The sequence below is a fragment of the Verruconis gallopava genome (genome assembly GCF_000836295.1).
Source record: "Verruconis gallopava strain CBS 43764 unplaced genomic scaffold supercont1.15, whole genome shotgun sequence".
In the NCBI taxonomy this organism is placed as follows: domain Eukaryota; kingdom Fungi; phylum Ascomycota; class Dothideomycetes; order Venturiales; family Sympoventuriaceae; genus Verruconis; species Verruconis gallopava.
Window position 1 is genome coordinate 131,198 of NW_015622151.1, and position 21,632 is coordinate 152,829.

The window sequence follows — 21,632 nt, forward strand, 5'->3', positions numbered from 1 at the left end:
ATGATTGGCTGAGACGTCGATTTCGTACCTGCGCCTGGCGTCGTCACATGCGCTGGAGGATCGTGCCCAGACAAGCGACGCAAAGCAAAGCACATTCAAAAGCTCTCAATCGCCCGTTACAGAGGAATACATCTTCCTTGACCCTGATCCTCGCGTTGGTGTCCTGTTCAGCATCCGTAGCAACCTCTCCAGTCATATGCCACTCCCTTCGCTGAACCGAAAGTGTCAACCTCGCTGACTCTCGGCGGCTGTGGCACGTACCGCCCTCTGCGAGGCGCAAGGCAGCATCATTACCAGCTCCAGACATACGTCGTGCTCCCTAGCACACAAGGAAGCCTCTGCACAGGAACCGGGGCAGGGGACACTCTTGCATACGTGACCTAATCCATCTGACAGCGGCTAAGTTATACGTGGAACTAGCCACATCAAGTCTTCATCATGGCTGCTTCTCTCCAGCAGGAAACCACAATTCTACCCTATATACCACCCCGCACCTCGTCGCACCGCCGCCAAAGCTCCTCAGGCACTGCATTTTTACCCGAAGATTTGAACATCGTCCCTGCCGGCCCCTCCAGCAGCCCAAACAGACCCAAGTCCATGAGCGCGAACAAGAGGATGAGCGGGACCGCCACATCCACTACGACAACAACCACAACGGCGGCTGCAGGCCAGCAGGCGTTGAATGGAGTAGGCAGCAGTGGCAACAAGTTCAACGCGGGAGCCGGTGCGACTCGCTTCCCCTTCAAAGCGAAAAGTGCTTACTTTACCTCGTCGCATACAGAATTTCAAGCCGCCCTCGCCGCTAGCGGTAACAACAACAACGAAAGAGATCCCAAGCGCGTGTCGCAGCCGATCTCCTCACCTCCACGGGACTCGTCGTTGTTGCGCACGAGCAGACCGAAGAGCCTGTCGAGCCCGTTCGAAGGCAAGGAAAAGCTAGTCTTGGAAGGAAACGGCCCATTCGAGCCGCCCAGGAACTTTGGAGACAAATTCATTGATGGGAAGGTGCCCACATGGACAGCAGAAAAAGAAGGCATCCTCATGGGGCCATATGATTATTTGTACGGGCATCCAGGGAAGGACATCAGAGCGCAACTGATTGCAGCGTTCAATGTGTGGCTCAAAGTGCCGGATTCGAGTCTGGCTATCATCACAAAAGTGGTAGGCATGCTTCACACGGCAAGCTTGCTGTACGTATCTTTCTCTTGAAGCTCAAATCATTGGATGTGTGATACTAAACAATGCTCTCCCAGCGTCGACGACGTCGAAGACTCTTCGCTCCTACGCCGAGGGAACCCGGTCGCACATTCCATCTTCGGTACGGCACAAACTATAAACTCTGCGAATTACGTCTACTTTCTTGCGCTTCAACAACTTACCGCTCTCCCCCACGCCAACTTCGCCATCCAGATCTTCACCGAGGAGCTTCTTATGCTGCATAGAGGACAAGGCATGGACCTTTTCTGGCGAGACACGCTCACCTGCCCATCTGAGGATGATTACCTCGAGATGGTGTCTAACAAAACTGGAGGTTTATTCAGGCTGGCAATCAAACTCATGCAGGCAGAGTCGCCGGTAGCGGACCGCATAGATTGCGTTCCACTCGTCTCGACGATCGGATTGCTCTTCCAGATTCTAGATGACCTGCTCAACCTCTCGTCGCCTACATACACGCAACGCAAGGGCCTGTGCGAAGACCTTACGGAGGGTAAATTTTCTTTCCCAGTCATTCATGCGATCCGCGCGGATCCTTCCAATCGCGTCCTTATCAATATCCTTAGGCAGAAGACTACCGACGAGGAAGTCAAGAAGTACGCTGTTAGCTACATGGAGCGCATGGGAAGCTTTAGCTACACACGCAAGGTGCTCGGCGTGCTCGAGCAGAAGGCTTTAAGTCTTGTGAGAGAGGGCGAGATGCTTGTCGGCGGCGAGGAGGGAAGGAGAGGCGCCGAGAAGATCAAAGGTATCTTGGGCATGTTGAAAGCGCTCTAGGTATTTCTTGTAAGAGTTGGGAATCTATAGATTGGAGCTACAGATCTTTGGTTCATTGTTGGTGGTTCTGTTCTTGGTTGTACTTTGAGGGAAGTGCTTGTATATGCTTTGCGTGTGGACTGTAAGACGGCATCGTCGGGTCGAGGCGATTTGGGAGGGACAGATTTTGGAATATACCCGGTAGCGCATGGTTGACAGCTGCCACTGAAAGCTGCCACATACCCAATGTAATAATGGATCGCTCCTTGAGCACAAGTCACGCTTTCGTTCTCTTTGTACATAGGCACATCTCCTATATTGCACTGTGAGGAAGTGGGAGCTGTAGGATGCCACATATGACACACGGTAGCAAGTCAGGAAAGACGAATAGCTAATCGATTGTCGTTTACTAGTAGTCATGAACTGGAACAAATCAGGCGAAGCATTGCAAGTCTGCAATTGGGAAAAGGATGCTATGGCGCACGTGGAACAATGAAGCGTCTTGGTAAAGGGCAACAGCGTTGATATGCACCAAAGCATTTGTTTCTTAACGCTAAAAGATGAATATCGCACGACGCAGCGAGAGCGAAAATGAAAATCGCAAGGATCGTGCCATTGATGTCGGGTAACCAGCAGTTTGTTGAGCATGCACGTCGCACACTGGCGTGCCAACGGCCCGCGGCAGCTCCATATTATCAAACCCGTTTTTCCAACCCTGATTCTTTATAGTGTGCGGAAAAAGTGAAGTGCTTTGTGCGGAGAAAGCGTGGTTTTCGCATTGACGCCATGTCTTCCAATGGCCAGGGGGACCTTGCACATGGCACGCGATTCGCGTGTGGCAAGGGAAGCCGCCACCCTGCGAGTGTTCCAGAGCGGCGAGTTAGAAGCTGCACCCCGGCGACCACTGGTGCTTGCCGAAATAACAATGGCAGCTCGCTCGAACCTTCCTCGGAAGAAAAAAGAAAAGAAAAAAAACCTTGGTTGGGTCAGGCCAGCAGGTCAGCAGGTCAGCAGGTCAGCAGACCTCCAGAACGAAGCAAGAGCCAACAAAACGACAACGACGGTGGCCAGCCGAACCACTGGTAACTCGGGGGGCCTGGTGTGGATTGAATGTCCTTTCTCTTTCTTCCGTTGGCTTTGTATTCGGCAAAGTGGTGGCGATTGTTGTTCTTCACTGAGGAACATCGAGCGACCACTGGTGTCGCCTCCAACCGTTTCGCTTGCTCCCTGAGCGCCAGATCTGACCGTTGGCCACTGCTCGCGGCGTCTGAGAGTCTGCGTCTAGTACTAAACGCATGTAGGTCGATGTGCACTTGGACACTTCGTGTGTCGGCACGTCTATTTCTTCGGCTGAAGAATGGGCTGTACTGACGTTGAAATCGTCGGTTTTCTTGTCAGGTATAGAATGGATGCTCTTGGCTGCTCTAACCGGTGTCGTTTGCGCCGAGGCAGGTGAAGGTTCAGTTGGAGATGAACTAAGATCTGGTGTCGTGCTTGATGATGAAGGTAATTGTGGGAAGCTCTTGCGTTCTGCCTCGTTTGGTGTGTACGGTTCCATCGCAACAGTCGGACTAGGAATAAATGGGTAAACTGTCGGAGGCTGTATAGCAGCGAGCTGCGACGGCACTGTACGCAACGGCAACGTCGTTTGCTGAGACTCAGAAGGTGGTCGATGTGTCGCGAGGACAGCAGGATCGAGCTTTGCTCCTTCGGCTATCCACTTGAAGAACGGATGATCATCAGGTCCAGGTAACGGTTGGGGTGGGCTCGTCCACATATTGCCAAAGTCGGGATATCCAGGTGGCCGATAGGAAAATGTTTCCTTGCTTTGGTCTTCTTGAGTCTCTCGCTGCTCTTGGCGATCATCCGTCTTCGAGGCGATTAAACACACGACTTCGCTTCTGGTTGTGCTTGGCTCTGATATAGGTTCCGAAGGCGACTGCATACTTGGAGAGGCACCACATCGAGTCAAGCAAATTTATTGACATCTGATTGTCTAGACACTAGGACAGGCCTGTCTTGGGTGGAAGACAAGACGCTTCGTGGGCAAAATTTCACATTCGTAGCACTGGAAGCGACACTAGGACTATAGGCCGTAGCTTATAGGAACCTAAAATCAGGTTGGCACAGTCAGCGCCACCGTGAGTTACGTGCATCCGTCATCATCTAGCCCGATGAACCTTGCTTGAATAGTGAGGATTCAGCTTCGACGACGTCAACGGAGGCGTGACAGATGAGACTGGACCAATTTCCTTAAATTGTGAGAGCTGATACCCCTACAGCTAGCCACTGGTCTGCTTAGCGGCCGTACCTCACCATAAGGGAGAGAAAGATCCTCCAGACTTGGCAGGTTAGCAACATGGCAGAAATGCGGGCCCTAAGCTAACAGGGGAGCCTGCATAAAGGAGATGGCCAGAGTCCCAGACTGAGCCATTGCTAGTTGTATCATCGCGTCATGCTCTGCTTGTGCGCAACAAGATTTGCCGTTAAGGCATGATGGATTCTGCCATGGTCCTCATGCCCAACGGTGTCGAGACTGCGGGGCAAATAATCCTGCAGCGGTAAACGGTCTTCGTGGTCCATCAAACACGGTTGATGGTGGTAGTTACAGGAGGGAGGTTCAGCTGAGACGTTGGCATTGTGGCTTTTGGGGCGCCACCACCTTGAATAAACGCTTGGCATGAGCAAGGATTCCTCTCCCACAGAATCTCCTCGCCAACCTTTGAACCTTCGAACTGGAAACACCGGTCAATTGCATTGGCTCGTACTTCACAGAACGCATTCGAATAGCAAAGATCACTAAGCCCGCATGCAGATTTGAGCAGATGATCTTTCGGATCTGCGATGTTATCGATAAAGGGCGACATTAAGTTACGGCCACACCAATAGCGTCTCAGCTGGCAACTGCGCCTACGCGTCGTCAATGTACATCTGCGTGATGCAAAGGTCAAGTTGACAGTCCTGCCCGCCTAGTCTTTACTTCTTTCTGTCCCGTTTGGCCTTTGCCACCAATTTAATCTGGGCTTCGAGGCATCCCGCACAATTCACGAACTCCTTTTTTTGCAAGATGCATGACATTTGCAGTTCAAAGTGCCAGAGAAAATGCGGACGATTATTCTAATAACGCTATGCACGGCATCGATCCCGCGCCCCAAATGTGGGTGTCCAATGTTGTACTATTACCCTGTGGCTAGCTGTCAAATGTGATTCGCGCGGTCCTTTGACAGGTACGGGCCACCTTTGCGCGGCAAAAGACTGCGGCTTAGTGTCTGCGGAGACAGTATCCGCACAAACACGTCCAATCCCGAAGTCTAGACGTTTTACCGCTCGCGGTTGACCGGTGATCGAAGAGGCGATCGAAGCCTTGGTCGCACGTGTTTGGACCCTCAGCTAGACACAAGACAGCCACCGTCGGAGTAAGGTGGAAACACCTGGCCAGAAGCGTAGTTGAGGGAACACGGCCATACCATATCAAGTGTTCTATTTCACAAAACGTGACGTATGAGGTTTAGTGTGCAACCAAACTTTGTACACAGTACACCGTACACCTTAGATTTGCCGAGTTGTCCGAAGTTTGCATGGCGATTCGAGATTTTTCTATAGCCTACACAGTAAACTAGACAATGTGATGCGGCGGACTGGTCGCACAGACAGAACACTCCAGGCAGAAATGTCGCTCCGTGAAGGTTTCTGTGTTGTTGTTCTCTCATGTGCATACCTTTTCGAGCCAATCTACTAGAGGAAGCATCGAAGGCAGCAAGAACAACATTTTGGCCTGCGATGCAATCAACATGAGTACTGCTGCTTTAAATTTCATGTTGTCAGGAGAAAATACCAGGGTCGATACTTCGTGACCAGGAATGCCAGCCTCTGAACCTCCTCAGTTCTCCTATAGCGCCTCGCGCCAGTCAAATGAAAGAGTCATTCCAGCAAACTTCAACTATTCATGGAACCCAAGGTGTCGTACGTGGCCGAAGGCCGCTTCTGGTCCTAGGCCGAAGGCGACCTTTTATAGGCAGGTGGGGTTCATTTAGCGGCATTAGATTATCATCTCTTCTCGGCTTGAACTAGGAGTACTGCGACGTGGGAAGGACTATCGAGAGATCCCCTCGTAGTTACGGCAGTAGTCTCTGTCTGCTTTTCCGCCTTTTCGTTATGCATCTCACATATAACAATACCTGAAGATTGATTGAGCAAATGTCCGTAGTACTAGCTGACTTGCCAAGTTCCAGGTTGACCTTGAGAGCTCGGTGAACCGAACGTCTCCGACTGTATCGATAACCGAATCGTCGTCTTGCTCTTCACAGATCTCTAACTTTGAAGTGAACAACAGGAGACTATGTCTTAATCTTCTCATAGCTTGCGCTCAATTGTTCAAAGAATCCATAGAATACAAACGTACCTATTTTTCAATATGATTTTTCATCACTACCTTAAGCCATTGCGTTTAATCGAAAGGCAACCTGGCACACGAACAACGCACATACCAACTCGTCGTACTATCAATTGAGGTTACTTTTACACTTAGGGCAGCATAGTAGCAGCAAAAATTTCTTCAAGGCCCAATCCTCCCATTTCGTTACAGCTCATGTGGCAGAAGTGTCAACATAGGAAATCCGCTCGTATCCTTATGGCCTGAGAAATCGTGATGCGCCTTGGGCTCGGGTCAAAATCCGACCGATGACCAAATATTCACATCAACGTCTTGCATCCTCCGCACTTGTGCTTCTCCGCATCGATGGATTGGGAAGGGCTCAGCAATGCATTCTACTCTCAATTTGGCCCGATAGCAAGTGCCGTTAGTGATACCGTTGACAAGGCACTATCTCAGTTGGCACAATGGACTGCCGAAGGCTCATCTTTTCGACTTCAACCCCACAACGGGAGTCCGTTCACAGGTATTGCTCAAACTACACCGTCACAAGTGAAAATGGCGAGCGTGACCACTGTTGACCTACTGAGACTCGCTACGAGTCTGCCGTACGCGGGGCAGATCTCGAGCTTTAACGCGGGCATGGCGAACTTGACCTTTCAATTGTTTGACAGTTCGTTCGCCTCCATTCTAGGCCCAAATGCATCGTGGCGCATGATCGCGAACGAAAGTTACCAGGCCTTCCATGAAGCCGGCGTGTATCATCAAGACACGAAGAGCTTGTACATCGCGTCAAACTGGGCAAACGACTTCTCGAATCCGATCAATGTTTCCATTCTGAACCTGGAGGACTACTCCCTTTCATCAGAGCGGTACGAGGGCCTTGCTTCGCCTAACGGAGGGACGACCTACGTGCCGCCGGGAACGACGGAGAAGCCCCAGTTGATCTTTTGCGACGAAGGCGATTTTGAGGTTGCCAGTGCTCTAACAATCGTCGATCCGGTTGCAAAAACCACCAAGGTATGAAGACAACGAGTGGAATAACTTAAGGGGGTCCTGCTCACGGCTGTATAGCAAGTTGTCAACAACTTCTTTGGACGCAACTTCTCTTCCCTGAACGACGTCCGCCAGCACTACGAAACAGGGGATCTGTGGTTCACGGATGCTCAGTACGGGTATCTCCAATCGTTCCGTCCAAGCCCAGGCATACCGAACCAGATATACCGCTTCGAGCCGACGACAGGAAACCTGCAGGCCGTCGCCGACGGCTTCGTTCAGTCGAACGGCCTCGAGTTCTCTCCCGATTTCAAAACGCTGTACGTCTCCGACACTGGCGCGCAGCTTGTCGAGCTTGGTCAGAATTTCACTAGACCAGCGACCATCTACGCCTTCGACGTTGTCGATCAGAAGTACTTGCAGAACCGAAGGATCTTCGCCTACGTCGACTCCGGGGTTCCTGATGGCATTCACGTGGACACCAACGGCAACGTCTTCTCAGGCTGCGGGGATGGTGTCCAAGTATGGAATCCAGAGGGACGCCTGCTTGGAAAGATCAGGGTCGAGAAAGGAAGCGCGAATTTCGCATTTGTCCCGGAGGGCATGATTATATTCAATGAGTATAGGCTGTTTCTAGTCACGATGGCAGCGAGAGGACGAGAGCTAGCCAGAGACTTTGGTGCGTAAAGGCTAGTGTTTATGACTGAAGACACCCATGCGGAATGCCAAGGCTGTCTTCTTCTGGGTGAAAAGGTTCAAGGCATGTGCGTTATGAAGACTTTATTATGTATCGCTTTTCCGATGATGAAAATGATAGTGTCTTGGATCGGAGATGGAGTTTGCCCACACGTAATACAAACGATATTGTTGACGAGTTCGCGAGCCGGGATACCCATTTCCTCTTGACGCTAATGGCTTGAAATAACACAGCGGACGGGCTTGCCTTAATCTAAACGAAGCCTACCCATGCTGTGAGGAACAAAGAAAGTTTCCGATTAAGTGTGCCGCATACTTTACAAACTTGCAACGTAACCTGAGTGAGCCATAAATATCACGTGGTGGCACCTGCGTGGTAGGTTGGCATGGCAACGAACATCGGAGAGAATCAACATCGCGGGAACAGCTTCCAACCTCAAACCGAGCCTCATCGCGTCGCAAAACCCAACAATAACACACCGTGTGCCAAACAATCACTCGCGCAAAAAGATACCCCCTTCCCTACAGAACCTTAGAATACACTACCTTTCTGGAGGTTGCCGCATGACTGGTTGAGCAGTGTCCTTTACCTGCCGCTGGAAGGCACCGTACGCACACATACTCCTCTTTGGCCTCCTCAATACCGCAGAAATGGACACGAGCTATCTGGAGAAACAAGTCTCCACTATCATCAACAAGTTGCATGAGTTATTCGACGAGATTGGCGTACCAAGCCATGAGCGCGATTCGCGAGAGTCTGAATTGTTTGCGGCTCTATCCGAGACGCTGCACAACCAGTTGCGGCTCGTGACCAAGTACGTTGTGCATGAATTCTAAGACATGGATGTGAATGTTGATGTTGGAGCAGTGAGAAGCATGAGATTGCGGAGGAAGCGAACCGCCTTATCACCACCATAAAGCAGATGCAGATCAGCCTCGAAGGCAAAGAGCGCAACTCATACGACTTTGACGATGACTTGAAGGTCACCTACCCGCTCAAGCCTTGCCTTGAAGGCCTCAAGGAGAAACACAAAATGGTGCACAAGCTGCATCGCGAGCGTTATGAGCAAGTCAAGAAGCTGGCGCAGGCCATCGAATCGTATTCTTCACACCTAGAGCCGTCCTTTATCAAGGTCAAGCTTCCGCCCACTTCTCCAAACGCCAGTTGCCCGCCAACATTCGACTTGTCGCATGCATACTTCTCTTCTTTGGATGATGAATTCACGCGCGTCTATGAGGAATATGAGCGACGACTGGCAACCGTGAAGTCTTTGTGCTCAGAGATTATCAACCTTTGGGCAGAGCTAGGCACGCCGCAAGCCCAAACCGATTCCAATATCGTCACCCTTTCGCGCGAAGCGCCGGAACAACTTGGTCTCCATACCGAGGATCTAAAGCGTTTGCAATCAAAGCGAGACCGTCTGGTCGAAGAAAAGAAAGGTCGAGAGCGCAAATTGAAGGAGTTGCGCACACAGATTGAGGCTCTTTGGGAGAGACTGGGCGTTCAGGAACCCGATCGGAAGGCTTTCCTCGCAGCAAATAGGGGCTGCGGAATGCGAACGATTAACGAATTTGAGGATGAGCTGAATAGGCTCATAGAACTGAAGCGTCAGAACTTGGGCTTGTTTGTTGAAGATGCCAGGGTCAAGCTGCAAGAATTGTGGGACAGCTTGTACTTCTCTGAAGAAGAGATGCTCGAATTTACACCTGCTTTCTCCGGTAGGCCTTCCTATTTAGTCGTGAGAAACTCCAACTGTACAGCCACTAACATGGATGTAGACGTTTATAGCGATGCCCTGCTCTCTGCACATGAAGCTGAGATTGAGCGGCTCGAAGCCCTACGGGAGCAGCGTGCGCCAACTTTAGCTCTGATCGACAAGCACCGTAGTTTGATAAAGGAGCGTGACGAACTCGCGGCCTCAAGTCAGGATGCCTCACGCCTGATGTTGCGAGGCCAGAAGGGTGAGAAGCGTGACCCTGGCAAGTTGCTCCGCGAAGAAAAGATGAGGAAGCGCATTGCAAAGGAGTTGCCAAAAGTCGAGGCAGAACTTAGAAAGATGCTTGAAGCCTGGGAAGACGAATATGGCCGGCCATTCCTCGTCCATGGTGAGCGGTACATCGATGAGCTGGATGTGTCTCAAGCGAAAGCTCCGCCTCCTCGTTCAAAGACGCCGTCAATACCCACAAACTCTGCCAAGGCGACCACGAAGACTACGACGACCAAGGTACCATTGAAGGGTGAGCCAACTGCCCGTACTGGGACTGTGCGTGGAGCACCACCATCTCGTGCGAAGACACCGACAAACTTTGGCAGTACGATCCGCGGTGGGCAGCCTCCATCCACTCGTGGTGGCGATACAATCAAAACAAGGTCTGCCACAGTGAAGTCAGCCAACAAATCGCCGACGCGCATCCCAGCGCGCGCACCACTGAGTAATCTTCAGCATGGAAGCAACTCTCCCGAGCGGCAATACACCTCTACCACAGTCAAGATGGCACCACCGCGTCTCCCTCCCCCGAAGATGCAAGATCTCTTTTCGAAATCGCAGCTGACGCCTGGCCCTGGCCGGGAGTATAGCAACGAGAATGTGGAGCGCAGCGGGAGCATAATACGGCAACTGCCACCGGAGGACCCATACGATGACCGCGCGGGCGCACATTCGCAAATGAGCCATCATTCGTATATGTCGCGATCGGCATACAACCCCTCGCAGACATCAAACTATTCCATGTCCTCAAACGAATCCACCTTCCACGCATCGACGATGAATAGCCACCATCCAGCAAACGTAGGTCGGTCGTATGCCTACGGCCAGTACCCGCGTGAGTATCCTATGGCGCCGCCATCTCGTCCGCAGTCGAGGCATATCTCCGTTCAGTCTTCACAGTCAAACAACTCGCAGCCTTCGCAGGTCTCGGGGTCGGAGAACTGGGAGACGTACGACGACGCCAGCGAGCCAGAAGCGGACGCCACGGACGCATACTACGCAAAGTTACGGCTGCAAGCCAGCCGCGGGAAGAGACTAACGCCCGAGGGCGGCCACGGACCCCAGCGTGGCACGGTGGGAAAGAAGCCCCGTGGCCTCATCGGCAACGGCATAGGCGTCGTCGTCGAAGGCGTGGATGGCCAGCTGGTAGAGGGAAGTGAAGCAGGATGGACGGACGAGGATGGCTTCTGATTAATCTCCATCACGGAGGCAGCGTGATCTCGCCCATTCTTCTCAGCTCTCCGTCCCCTAGGCGGAGTTGTGTTGATTTCCTTCTGCCCTCGGCTCTTCTTTTTTAAAATCATTCTCTTTTCACTTCTTGCGTGTCATTTTCTTGAACTGCTACAGTGCACTGGACGGACGAACCTTTATGCTAAAAAAGATGAGACGAACGAGAGTTTCACGTACGTATGCTTGTGTTGAATGTACGCACGCGATTACGGCAGCTCCTGGTCTTCCATCACCAGACTTTTCTTGTACTTTGTACACGGCCAGCGATATTATACGCATCTGTGGTTTTGGGAGCGGCGCTCGGAGCGACTGTTGGTTTTCAGATGAGTGGGAATCTTGGGATTATTGGCACTGGCGTTGTAGGATTATCCGTAGCACTACAAGTTATAGTGAAAGCCTCAGGGCAAATGTCTTCGACTTTGAAATTGAAGAATTCCAGGTCGCCTTGCTTGTTTATGCAGCCAAGATTGAGCGTATTCTCGATTCATGAGTCCTCGATACGTGCTGAATGTTAGCAGAAGCCGACGTTCGCGCACAAAATCAACATCGTGCTTCTCCCCATGACGGCCTTGCCTCGAAAACCAAGCAAGATTTTGCTCACTGGAAATTCCAGGGCGATGCTTTCGTCTCTTGCTCACCGTACCGTGTCAAGACCTGCCAAGGGGAAGTGGAGGACCCTTTTGTTTTCGCGTTCACACTCCTCTTGTTTGCTTTACGATACAGCAGCCTGTTCTTGTAAGAATGACCAAGCTAGGCACGATCAATACGAATGCATGTTTAAAAACTGTCGTGCCTTTTTGGAGAGCTGCCTCAACGAGCACCAAAGCTGTGCAGAGCCTTTAGTGGACGGCGAATCAGCCTCAATCTGCCCAACGCGCCTAATCGATGTCGGATCTGACAGCATCCCAGCACACTTGGTCAAGTTGAAGAGCCTTGAGCAAGTCAATCGTAATAGCAAGGACGCAAGGTTTCCTGGATATGTAACGCTGAGTTACTGCTGGGGATCTAATCCCGATGAAAGACACTTGCTGCGAGAAGAGAGCGAGAGCAGCTTCATGCGCGAGCTACCATCGCTCCCCAAAACCATTCGAGAAGCCGTCACAGTTTGTAGAAGAATGGGCGTTAAGTACCTCTGGGTGGATGCGCTGTGCATCCAACAGGGCCATTCCTCCACCTCGTCTGACTGGAAGAGGGAGTCAGCCCGTGTCGGCAGCTACTATGCCAACGCGTTGTTTACTATTGCCGCGACCTGGGCGAGTGCGAGCAACGAAGGCAGCTTGCCAAGAAAGGCGAGCAATGTGTACAGTGGCTGGAACGAATTGTCAAGCATGATCTTGAGCAGCGCGCTTACCAAGAGGGGATGGACACTACAGGAGCTGAGTCTGTCTCCAAGGATCCTGTGGTTCAAATATGACGCGGTTCTCTGGACTTGCAGTGCTGGTATTCGAACCTACCTTGTGCGTGAAAACAGCTTGCCGCTGTTTCTCACATTTAGAAGCGACATGAGGTCAAAGTGGTCCGAAATCCTAGAGCAATACACCATGAGTAGCCTATCTTTCGCCGAGGATCGTTTGCCAGCGCTCTCCGGCCTCTGTAAATATGTGAATGAAGGAGGAAAGGACACATACCTTGCAGGAATATGGCAATCTTCGCTTTCGGACGGCTTAGCATGGCGGCGTTTGAGTGAACGACTCCCCGAATATAGCTCCTCCTGGCCCAACATTCCTTCTTGGTCGCCACTTTCATGTAAAGAAAAGATTACCTTCAATCCCGTATGCGCCACGGGTTCCGGCTGTGCAGTCTGTGGACCTGGCAAGTTGTGGCTCGAAGACGCACGAGTGATCCTGAGCTACGAGGATCCTCATGGACGAATCGAATCGGCTGTGTTGCGGGTCTCGGTATCAATATACGACGTGACGGTCAGGCTGCACACTCAGTCCTTTTCATTATTACAATTCGGTGGCGATGTATCTCTCGAGGGGAGACTCTCGCTCGACACGAGTCTAAAGACGTCTTACACCGAGACCGGGCGGGTCAACGCCATCTTGATTGGACATGCAGTAGGTTTTCAGAAGCTTTTCTTCTTGCTTCTGGATGCTGTGGATGAAGGCGACACGTATCGTCGTCTTGGCATATTCGAGTCGAGATTCAAGACCAGTCCACAACTGCTTGAGATGCTGAAGGAAGGCCGAAACAAGCAGCGGGTCAAGATGGTCTAATCGTAGCTTGCCCTCGACTCGAAATTTACTGGCTAAATTGCCAATTCTGGCAAGCTTCTGGACGGATAGTGCAGACTTGTGTCTGTGTTGTGGAGTAAAGGCGGACTTCCTGTTACTGCAATCTGCACACAGTTGGGCCCCGTAGGGACCATCACCTTTTGCGTAGATCTGGGCACGGGGTGTGATTATTCATCCTGTGCTTACTGCGTCGGTCATGACTGGCTGTGTGCGTCAACGCTCGAGTGTGGGTTTTGTAGTACCAGAAGCACTCGTTACGCTACAGAACGATTCCAGATGTCTGCTTCTCACCTGTCCTGGGAGGTTGACGTGTGCGCCGAAACAGCAGACGGGAAGACTTGATGCTCCAGCGTCTAGCGCGTCTTGCGCGCCAGTAAACGATGACGGAGCTTGCAAAGGACAAGGAAACCACTCCGCTGGTCTCAGGACTTGCGGAACCGAATTCGCTTCGATACGAGAGGCGAGCCGTGTGTGACGTAGCGTCGGCATGCACGTCATGCATCTCGATCGCGGTCGCTCACAACGATCTTGGTGAGCCCTAGAACGGCACCGACGGTCTTGGTCATGCGTTCTTTTCTTCCCCATCGGGCAGGCGTAGCAGAAGGTAGGCCACGGCCGACGCGGGGAAGAGATAAGCTTCTACACGCTTAATGGACGAGATCAAAACGTCGTGGGCACCTCAAGGCGGAGTACAGGAGATGGCATTGTGCGATACCAGGGTACAAGCGCGGTGCGTAGCGAACACGAGTGCGACACGACTGGGCGGTGAAAAAAGAGGGTAAAAACAAGCTGGTGCGGTGGATCTTGAGACAACGAGAGAGAAAAAAATTTGTACCGTGTGCGTGTGCGGATGCGGCGTGGAATGACAGCAAAGTGGCAGAGCACGCGACGGGGAAGTCCCTCGGAGATGGGCAAACAGACGGGAGCCGAGTATTATCGTGCCTGAGGCCGGAACCAATGAAAGTGAGGCCATTATTGGGCACGCCCAGGTGTGGGCTGGCACGTCGGCGGGCGCTGGTTGGGTGTTGACACATGCACAGCAGCTCAGGAGGCCCCAAGTCACTGTGTGTTGTTCCCGGCGCTGGTGCGCAGCGAGGGAACGTACTGCGTTAGGGGGAGGTTCGGGGGGGAAGCCGCAACGTCGAGCGCGACCGGGCACGCGATGTGCCTGGGCCTGGCAGGTGCTGGCCTGTCCTGGCAGGCCCTGGGCCAGCGGCTGTACTGTGCCGAGGACACCATTTACGTACTGCGAACCACCGCCGCGAATAAGAACAGGCGGAACGTAAAAACTCGAACCAAACAGCGTGCGAAGAGATGACATCGGCGCGTGCACGGAAAGGGACAGATGTAGATCGAACAGAAAAAAAAAAAACCGGAGCAAAGGGAGGTGTGCGGTATGAGCTGTGAGGTGTGCGTCACGCCCCACGCGACGCAAGTCGGACGTGGTCCATGTGGGAGGGCATGACCAAAGCAGGCCAAGGCAAAAGGCAGAGGCCTTTTTGGTGGTGAACTGAGTGGTCCTTAGCGGTCCTTCTGCTGCTGCTGCGTTGTCGACGTCTCACACGAGCTCAGCTTGCTTTATCGGCATGCGACCCTGAAAACGACGCCGCTTATCGCCCACGTCCACCCCCAACCAGCAGCGTCACAGCCCAAAACACCCACTCATGACCTGTCTGTCTGCCGACCTGTCCTTCTTTGCCTGAAGCACGCCTGCATCACCCTCTTTCTTTCCAGCGTCGTACCATACTTCTTCCGGGCCAGCGCGGAAGGTTGTCCAGCATAACAAAACCGCGCACCGTACGACATCCTGCCGCTTCCGCTCCCGCGCGCATTGTGCCTCGCACGCCTTACTCACCACCACCTCTTTCACCTCCCACGTAGCCTCACTCCCAATATGTGAGACGGATCCGTGCCCACGACTACCGACTCCCTCTCGCCTCCCCAGCCCACCTCCTGAACCGTCCAAAAGGGACCTTCTGTTTGCAGAGTCCTGCCCCGATGTCGAACGTTGCGTCATTTGTTCTGCACAGTGCGAACTCGAACAGTGCTACAACACTTCCCCAAACCTTTACACGTTTCGCTCTCGGCCTCCTCCGCCCTGTAGGTGCGCAACCCGTCCCGTAGCCACTGCATGTCCTCGGGACACCTATGAAGTCCCTCCTGCCGAACACTTTGGTCTGAGCGACTGATTGTCCGTGAACATCTACACAAGGCGCGTCGCCGCCGTCTATCGCTATGATGATTCAGCCGCGGGCATACCTATATCGGGCGCCGTCGCCAGAGCAAAAGGACAGAAGGCGAAATTCGGTTCGTAGCCAGTCGCCCAGAAGCGCGCCGTCTATATCGTCCTCGCCAACTCGGCCGAGATCGACCCCCTTGCCCGAGCCAACCAAGAACGTCAAGAAGCCAGAGATCACCGTTGTCAATCAGAAAGTGCAGGTGCCTGTGGTTGAGCGCGCGGCGAGCGAGCCCGTTAGCATACCTACCACGTCGATGCTTGTTCAGCCTCGCCACCATCCGAGCGCACGTAGCCAGAGTCCGAGAGCACCCACCCAGACAGTAAGGAGTCGAGGTCCGCATGGAGGAAGAACAGGGCGAAAAGTGAATGAGAAGCATGACGCAAACGCACTGCCGCCTGCTGTAGCTGCGTTGCTGGCTGTCACTACCATACCGCCGCCGAGCCGAATCAACCGCCGGCGCACGCCTTCGCAGCAGAGGCGCATATCGATTGACGAGCTGATCCAGGAGTGGAGACAAGAGGATAACCTATCGTCTTCTGAGGGTACCAAGACGCCTTTAGACATTCTGTTGGAGCCTGCCGATGAGACCGACAATGAGGATGACCAGATGCTGGCTGGGATTGATGATGAGAAGGATTCAGCATGCATGTCATCGCGATCAGTCTCAAGCGATTCTATAGCGTCCACGCCGTCCTTATCGCCTTCTCTCGATGCAACACGGAGCACTGTGTCAAACTTGAGCGGCCCTAACACGCCATCTTACCGTAATCGAAAACACCTGGCCATCCGAACTGAGAAAGTGGTTTCTTCACCACCAACAGAGAGCTGTCTGGACGACCATCCTTTACGGTCCCCGGCGTCTACCGATACCCTGCTCGATACACCACAGATTTTCCCACAAAGACCAAAGCGTGTCGTGAAGCAAAAGTCGACCTTCAAGTCTAATTTGACTGCGTCGCTCAGTGCTCTGAAATCGGCCGCAAAATCATTTTCCAACTTCACGGCACCGAGCATACCCCACGATGATATGCTCACAAGATCCTTCTTCTCACAACCGTACCCTTCGGAGATGCGACCCCGAGATATAGAGGGCATCCCGGATCCCGCCTTACGAAGATACCTGAATCCTACGCACGGCGTGCCGGCCTTGCCTGTCCTCTCATCAGACGACTTCTCTTTTCAGCTGCAAGAGGCGCTTTCTCAGCCCGCGGACGACGTCGACGATTCCCCACTAATACAGATGCAAACGTACTCACGTCGCAAGAGGAGTCGTTCTCGAGTTGGTTTGAGCGTCGGGCCGGATCGTGGCGAGGCTGCCGTGTTGGGTCAGTCACTGCCGTGGATTCGACAGAGGGAGCCGCGAGAGAACAGTGATTTTCTCCGCGTCATCGTGCTCGAGATGAACATGCGGAGGACCGGCAAGCTGGATTCAAAAGGTCCGTTACGAGCTCGCATCTGGCTGCCCCCACGCAAGAACTGCGAGGGAAGCGAGGTTGAGGTTCGTGGCAACAAAGAGGTGCCCATCAGATGGGTGGGTTTAAGCCCTGATGACATCTAAACTCGACCACTTGAGATGACGGACAACCGGAGTGGCGGTAAAAGAGGCTCGTATCTTCTTCGAAGCGTTCGTCTCACGCCGTAAGGGACGTGTCCACTAATTTTCTTTACCGTCAAGCAGCATTGATAGCATTGATAGCATTGGAGAGCCTATCGTCAGGCGTCGGAATTAGCATTGGCAGTTTTCTCCTTTTCTTTGTATACCCATTAAGAACGAAAGCCACGAGGCGAGAGCGCATTAGATGCATTCCATTACTATAGCACCTTAGCACCCTAGCATACGATGAAATGAAATTCTATCACAGCTCAAATCCTTTCGAAGAGCAAAAGTGTTTTTTTTTCCCTCTTGCAAGAATCTGAGAGTGGGACGGAGGGGGTGGAAGAGAAGAGTGGAATGCAAATCAAATTCACATCTGTCAGCCTCGTCTTGCACGAAAAGGTCATTGGCGGGCAGTGTAGCAGCTCTTGTATTTGCCGCGAAAAGAGAGACAGATCACGCAAGCGAAAGGATCTTCGGTCGCCCACCATGCGGTCCACCAGGGTGCACATGTTTCTCTCCTATCGTTTTCGCCACGGCTGATTCGCGCGGTTCCCGCCACCACGGTAGCTCTGAGCAAGAACCTTCCCCTCGAAGAAAAGGAAAGGAAAAAAAGTTACAAGCAGAGGAGGAAGGGGAGGGGGAAGAAGAACTGAGGACCTCTCCCTCTCCTTTCGAGGACAGAAAATGGGAGCGACGCGAGCGTGGCCGGGCTCCTCGCTGGCCTATAAGCCGTGAGAGATCCCTCTCGTTGCACCACCTGACTCCACAAAAAAACTGGACGCTTTCGCGAGGGCAGGCAGAGAGTAGGTTCACGTATGCGATCCAGACAGCTGGGACGAAAGGGGGGTGGGTGGAGTGGAGGCAGACTGGCACGAGGTGTGAAGGACCTTGTCTTCTGGATCGCGAACTCGGATGGGTTTCGCAGTCCCAGAGAGATGAGGGAGACGTCCTTTTCTTCGCTTTATAATTTATGAAAGTGAGCCGTGACGTGGTGTTGGTTCTTTTTTTTTGGCATATGTATTGTTTTTTTGTTACAATGTGGTGGAATCACGAGGCACGCATAGGCATGCTGATTTGCCTAGCGGGAGTAGGGTAGATGGGGCCTCATTACACGTTCTGAGAGAGTTTCATTTTTTTTAACACAGCGAACTAGGGGGCGTGGCTTTTTCCTGCGGCATGGGTGACAGATCTGGAGATGTTACTGCATTGAGCAATAATCGTGTCTCGCCGATCAGAACGTCGTTTGGGTTTCTCAACCAAGGATTAGGAGACGAGCAAACAGTTTGCGTGGGAGGAGACTAATGAAGGGTATCCTTTCGCTTGAACAAGAGCTGATGGGATTTGTTTCACAGCTTGCGGTACAGATGCAGTTGATATCGCATGTTCTCCAGTTCAAGTGGATACTCGAGTCCCACGGGCACTCTGAACCACTCGCTTTCGGTCTCCCGAAGCTTCTCCCATGACCGATTAGGTATTGCCTCTTCGCTGTCCCTTTGCTTCTCGGCAGAGCCGTATCCGGCGTCCTTCAGCAGCGCGTGATCCAATAGCCAGTGCATGGGGTACTTCTTCTCCTTCCCGTTCAAGCTGACGGTAGAATAGCTGCCAGCGCTGTCCACGACAAGCAGCAACGAGCCTTTCACTACCACGCCAGTCAGCCGCAGCAGGAAAGCCTGCGTCTTTGCTAACGACGTTGCATACAGCTCGTTCAGCGTAAAACAGATAGTTACCAGGTCTTTCCCCGTAACGACATTTCGTAGAGTCTCGTCGTCCATCGCCAGAACATCAGCTTGCCGAAACGAGACGTCAAAGATCGTGGAGCTGACCAAAGGCACGTTGTTGGCCTTGGCTGCAGCAGAGGCGTATGCTGATAGCGGAGGCGCTGTCGTGATGCTTTGCTGGAGTTTGTCGATGACATGCCTCCAGTCTGCCATATCCACGAATGTGGCGTGTACACTGACGCTTCTCTCAGTCTGATCAACGACTCGCAGCTCCTCCAGAGCTTCAGCCGCATCTCTCTGCTGCTTCTTCCCGTCGCTTCGATACCTGACGGCGCCCGCTAATGCAGCAACCTCCGCGCCTGCACCGCCCCCTATGCATGATACTTTCAGTCCTTCACAGTTCCCCTCGCCAGGCTCTTCCTCGTCTCTAAGGCGATCCTTGATCACACTGTCGAATATCTTCAGATATCCTAGCGCACGGGCCGGGCTCCAGCGCGCCGCATACGCCTCCAGGTACTCCTCCCTGCCAAAGGCGGCGTCAAAGTCGCGATTGTATAGGTGCCCCTTGACCTCTTGCAACAGCGACGTCAGTCCACCATCGGCCAATCGGCCCGCGAACGTGTTCTGGAACACGTTCAACACCAGCTGCAGCAGCTCCAGCGGCAATTCGCCTTTCGTAACCGCCGCAATGGCTTCCGTTTCTGACTTCGTCGGCCGTCGGTCGGCTGCTCTGTCGCTCTTCGGCCGACTGCCCCGGCCGCGGTCTTTGACGTGCGACGATTTTTTTACAGTTTTTTCTTTGGCCGCGGGAGCCATCTCGCTTTTACTAAGAGTCCCACGCACCGTGGCTTTTCAAAGTGCTCTTAAAAATTTTTTTCCCTCATTTTTTTCGCACGTAAACATCAAATGGCAGGTAGGACAGATGACGAATGGATTCCCTGGCCTGAGTGCCTTGTGGCCCCACATGTTGTGTTGGCAGTGTTAGGTTTGGTACGAGACCGTCTACATTCGGATATTTACAGTAGAGCTACAATGCGCAAAAAGATACGAAACCTCGAGCCGGTGGCACGAACTAGGCCGGCGGCTCAATGACACCTCGTGTCAGGCATACGAGGACGACCATGATTTAATCGGCAGGTCACTACTTTATCCTCGAATCTTAATTCTTTGCGGTTCACACTTCGACCTGCATCATCCGTATCTTCGTTCCAGAATTGCGCGGCCTAAATTCCAATGCAGGTGAACAATGTGATCAAGAGCCTGCAGGCATGGCTCACGGTTAGAAAGGGATTCTGATGAGCTGTTCTGGCCAAAGACATCTCATATCTCCTTCCTCGTGAATGCCCAATAAGCCCTTATTGGGAATTTCCAGTCTGACTTGCGCAGCTTATCATCAAAGATGTCGAAGTTCGCCTTTTCCAGTTTCTCCAAGAACAGCCTAGTCGTTAGTGCAGGTCCCATCAGGACGCCAAACGCGCGATTCACGTCCGCCAATTGCCTGTCTGTACTACGTTCCTGCACAGTGTCTCCGTAGCCGTGTTCCCCATCATCAATATGCTCGAACTCGTGTCCAGCATCCTTACCGGCGCGTAGATTTTTAAGCATTTCCCTTGCCGTGATGAGGTGGTCGTTAGCACGAGTCGCAACTTCAAAGACAGCGTCTGAAAGGCCTGGAGCTGCAGGCCCTTCACGCAGAACCCTCTCCTCCTGTACGCCTGTACGTGCCATAATGTCTAAGGGCAATAACACCGCACCTTGAGGCGGATTGGACATCGGACCTCCTTTTGCATTGCTCGTGTGATGCGTTGGAGGCGGTGGTGGGAACGCGATAAGCGGTAATCCACGAAGTACGGTTGCAATGCCTGTTGCTTTGCCAATATGCGAGGCGACATGATCTGCGACCAAAGATTGCATGGGAAGAGCTTGCAACGTGAGGTACAGCAATGTGCTATACGTATTCTCGGCGTAGCTTTCGAGGCTCTCCAAGGTCGGGTACGGTGGATTGCCAAGATACTGTTCCCGCGTATTTACGATGCGATGCAACCAATTCTTGCTGAGCTTCACACGGCCACTACTTCGTCGCTGCAAGTCCTCAGCAGCTGAAGCAAGGAGTATTGCAGTTGGCTCCTTACGGGGTGTTCCAGCCAGCGACTCGGACACGACATCCCTCCAGAATTGCATGCGCATAGCGCCGATGCTTGGATGTGAGGTTGTATCTGCTACGCGAGCGACGTCAACGTTGAAGGCGCGGAGAGCGAGGTAGGCATCTTTCGCAGAAGTGGGAATGAATGCTTGTAGAACATAAGAGGGGTGATCGTATTTCCTGTTTTCATTAATTCAGTATCAAATTTACCGTCATTATATACAGAAGAAGTACTTTAATAGGCTCAAGCAGTATGCGCGCGCTCGTTCAATCTCCTGTTGCGATGCAGTGGAGTAGCATCTGCGAGCGCATCTCGAGACATTGCGCGAAATCGTAGCGCGACCTGAACCCAACATTGACCTCGTTGACCTCAATTAAATTTAAGATATGGATGTCATTGCTTTAGGGCTGAAAAAAAAAATAAAACATAAAGTCAAAGAAGGT

General features: G+C 52.6%; 8 protein-coding genes across 10 annotated transcripts; 5 read left to right on the forward strand and 3 right to left on the reverse strand.

Annotated features, from left to right (window-relative positions):
* The first annotated feature begins 14 nt into the window (after positions 1–14).
* PV09_05016 lies at positions 15–2,394 on the forward strand. 2 transcript variants are annotated; one of them, XM_016358471.1, is made up of 3 exons: positions 15–724; positions 782–1,190; positions 1,254–2,394. In XM_016358471.1, the coding sequence occupies exons 1-3, from the start codon at positions 439–441 to the stop codon at positions 1,990–1,992; spliced, it is 1,434 nt and encodes a 477-aa protein (XP_016213572.1). In that variant the 5' UTR covers positions 15–438; the 3' UTR covers positions 1,993–2,394. The 2 variants fall into 2 exon arrangements, with proteins under 2 accessions (XP_016213572.1, XP_016213571.1); XM_016358470.1 differs by having other exon boundaries at positions 15–1,190.
* Positions 2,395–2,465: 71 nt separating this feature from the next.
* PV09_05017 (uncharacterized protein) lies at positions 2,466–4,569 on the reverse strand. Its single transcript, XM_016358472.1, has one exon. The coding sequence runs from the start codon at positions 3,914–3,916 to the stop codon at positions 3,143–3,145; it is 774 nt and encodes a 257-aa protein (XP_016213573.1). The 5' UTR covers positions 3,917–4,569; the 3' UTR covers positions 2,466–3,142.
* Positions 4,570–6,649: 2,080 nt separating this feature from the next.
* PV09_05018 (uncharacterized protein) lies at positions 6,650–8,211 on the forward strand. The gene is made up of 2 exons (XM_016358473.1): positions 6,650–7,363; positions 7,418–8,211. Exons 1-2 carry the CDS (start codon positions 6,710–6,712, stop codon positions 8,024–8,026), a joined length of 1,263 nt encoding a protein of 420 aa, XP_016213574.1. The 5' UTR covers positions 6,650–6,709; the 3' UTR covers positions 8,027–8,211.
* A 273-nt stretch (positions 8,212–8,484) lies between these two features.
* PV09_05019 (uncharacterized protein) lies at positions 8,485–11,701 on the forward strand. Its single transcript, XM_016358474.1, has 3 exons — positions 8,485–8,850; positions 8,904–9,754; positions 9,815–11,701. Exons 1-3 carry the CDS (start codon positions 8,687–8,689, stop codon positions 11,212–11,214), a joined length of 2,415 nt encoding a protein of 804 aa, XP_016213575.1. The 5' UTR covers positions 8,485–8,686; the 3' UTR covers positions 11,215–11,701.
* Positions 11,702–12,026: 325 nt separating this feature from the next.
* Positions 12,027–13,472, forward strand: PV09_05020 (uncharacterized protein; the record flags this gene model as incomplete). The annotated part of the gene is made up of 1 exon (XM_016358475.1): positions 12,027–13,472. One exon carries the CDS (start codon positions 12,027–12,029, stop codon positions 13,470–13,472), a length of 1,446 nt encoding a protein of 481 aa, XP_016213576.1.
* A 1,656-nt stretch (positions 13,473–15,128) lies between these two features.
* On the forward strand, positions 15,129–17,598 carry PV09_05021 (uncharacterized protein). Its single transcript, XM_016358476.1, has one exon. The coding sequence runs from the start codon at positions 15,726–15,728 to the stop codon at positions 17,286–17,288; it is 1,563 nt and encodes a 520-aa protein (XP_016213577.1). The 5' UTR covers positions 15,129–15,725; the 3' UTR covers positions 17,289–17,598.
* A 751-nt stretch (positions 17,599–18,349) lies between these two features.
* On the reverse strand, positions 18,350–19,925 carry PV09_05022 (uncharacterized protein). Its single transcript, XM_016358477.1, has one exon. The coding sequence runs from the start codon at positions 19,859–19,861 to the stop codon at positions 18,674–18,676; it is 1,188 nt and encodes a 395-aa protein (XP_016213578.1). The 5' UTR covers positions 19,862–19,925; the 3' UTR covers positions 18,350–18,673.
* A 60-nt stretch (positions 19,926–19,985) lies between these two features.
* Positions 19,986–21,631, reverse strand: PV09_05023. Of its 2 annotated transcripts, XM_016358479.1 has the most exons (3): positions 21,423–21,631; positions 21,178–21,368; positions 19,986–21,127 (listed from the first exon to the last, which is right to left on the reverse strand). In XM_016358479.1, the coding sequence occupies exons 2-3, from the start codon at positions 21,208–21,210 to the stop codon at positions 20,366–20,368; spliced, it is 795 nt and encodes a 264-aa protein (XP_016213580.1). In that variant the 5' UTR covers positions 21,211–21,368; positions 21,423–21,631; the 3' UTR covers positions 19,986–20,365. The 2 variants fall into 2 exon arrangements, with proteins under 2 accessions (XP_016213580.1, XP_016213579.1); XM_016358478.1 differs by having other exon boundaries at positions 19,986–21,368.
* Between the last annotated feature and the right edge of the window lies 1 nt (position 21,632).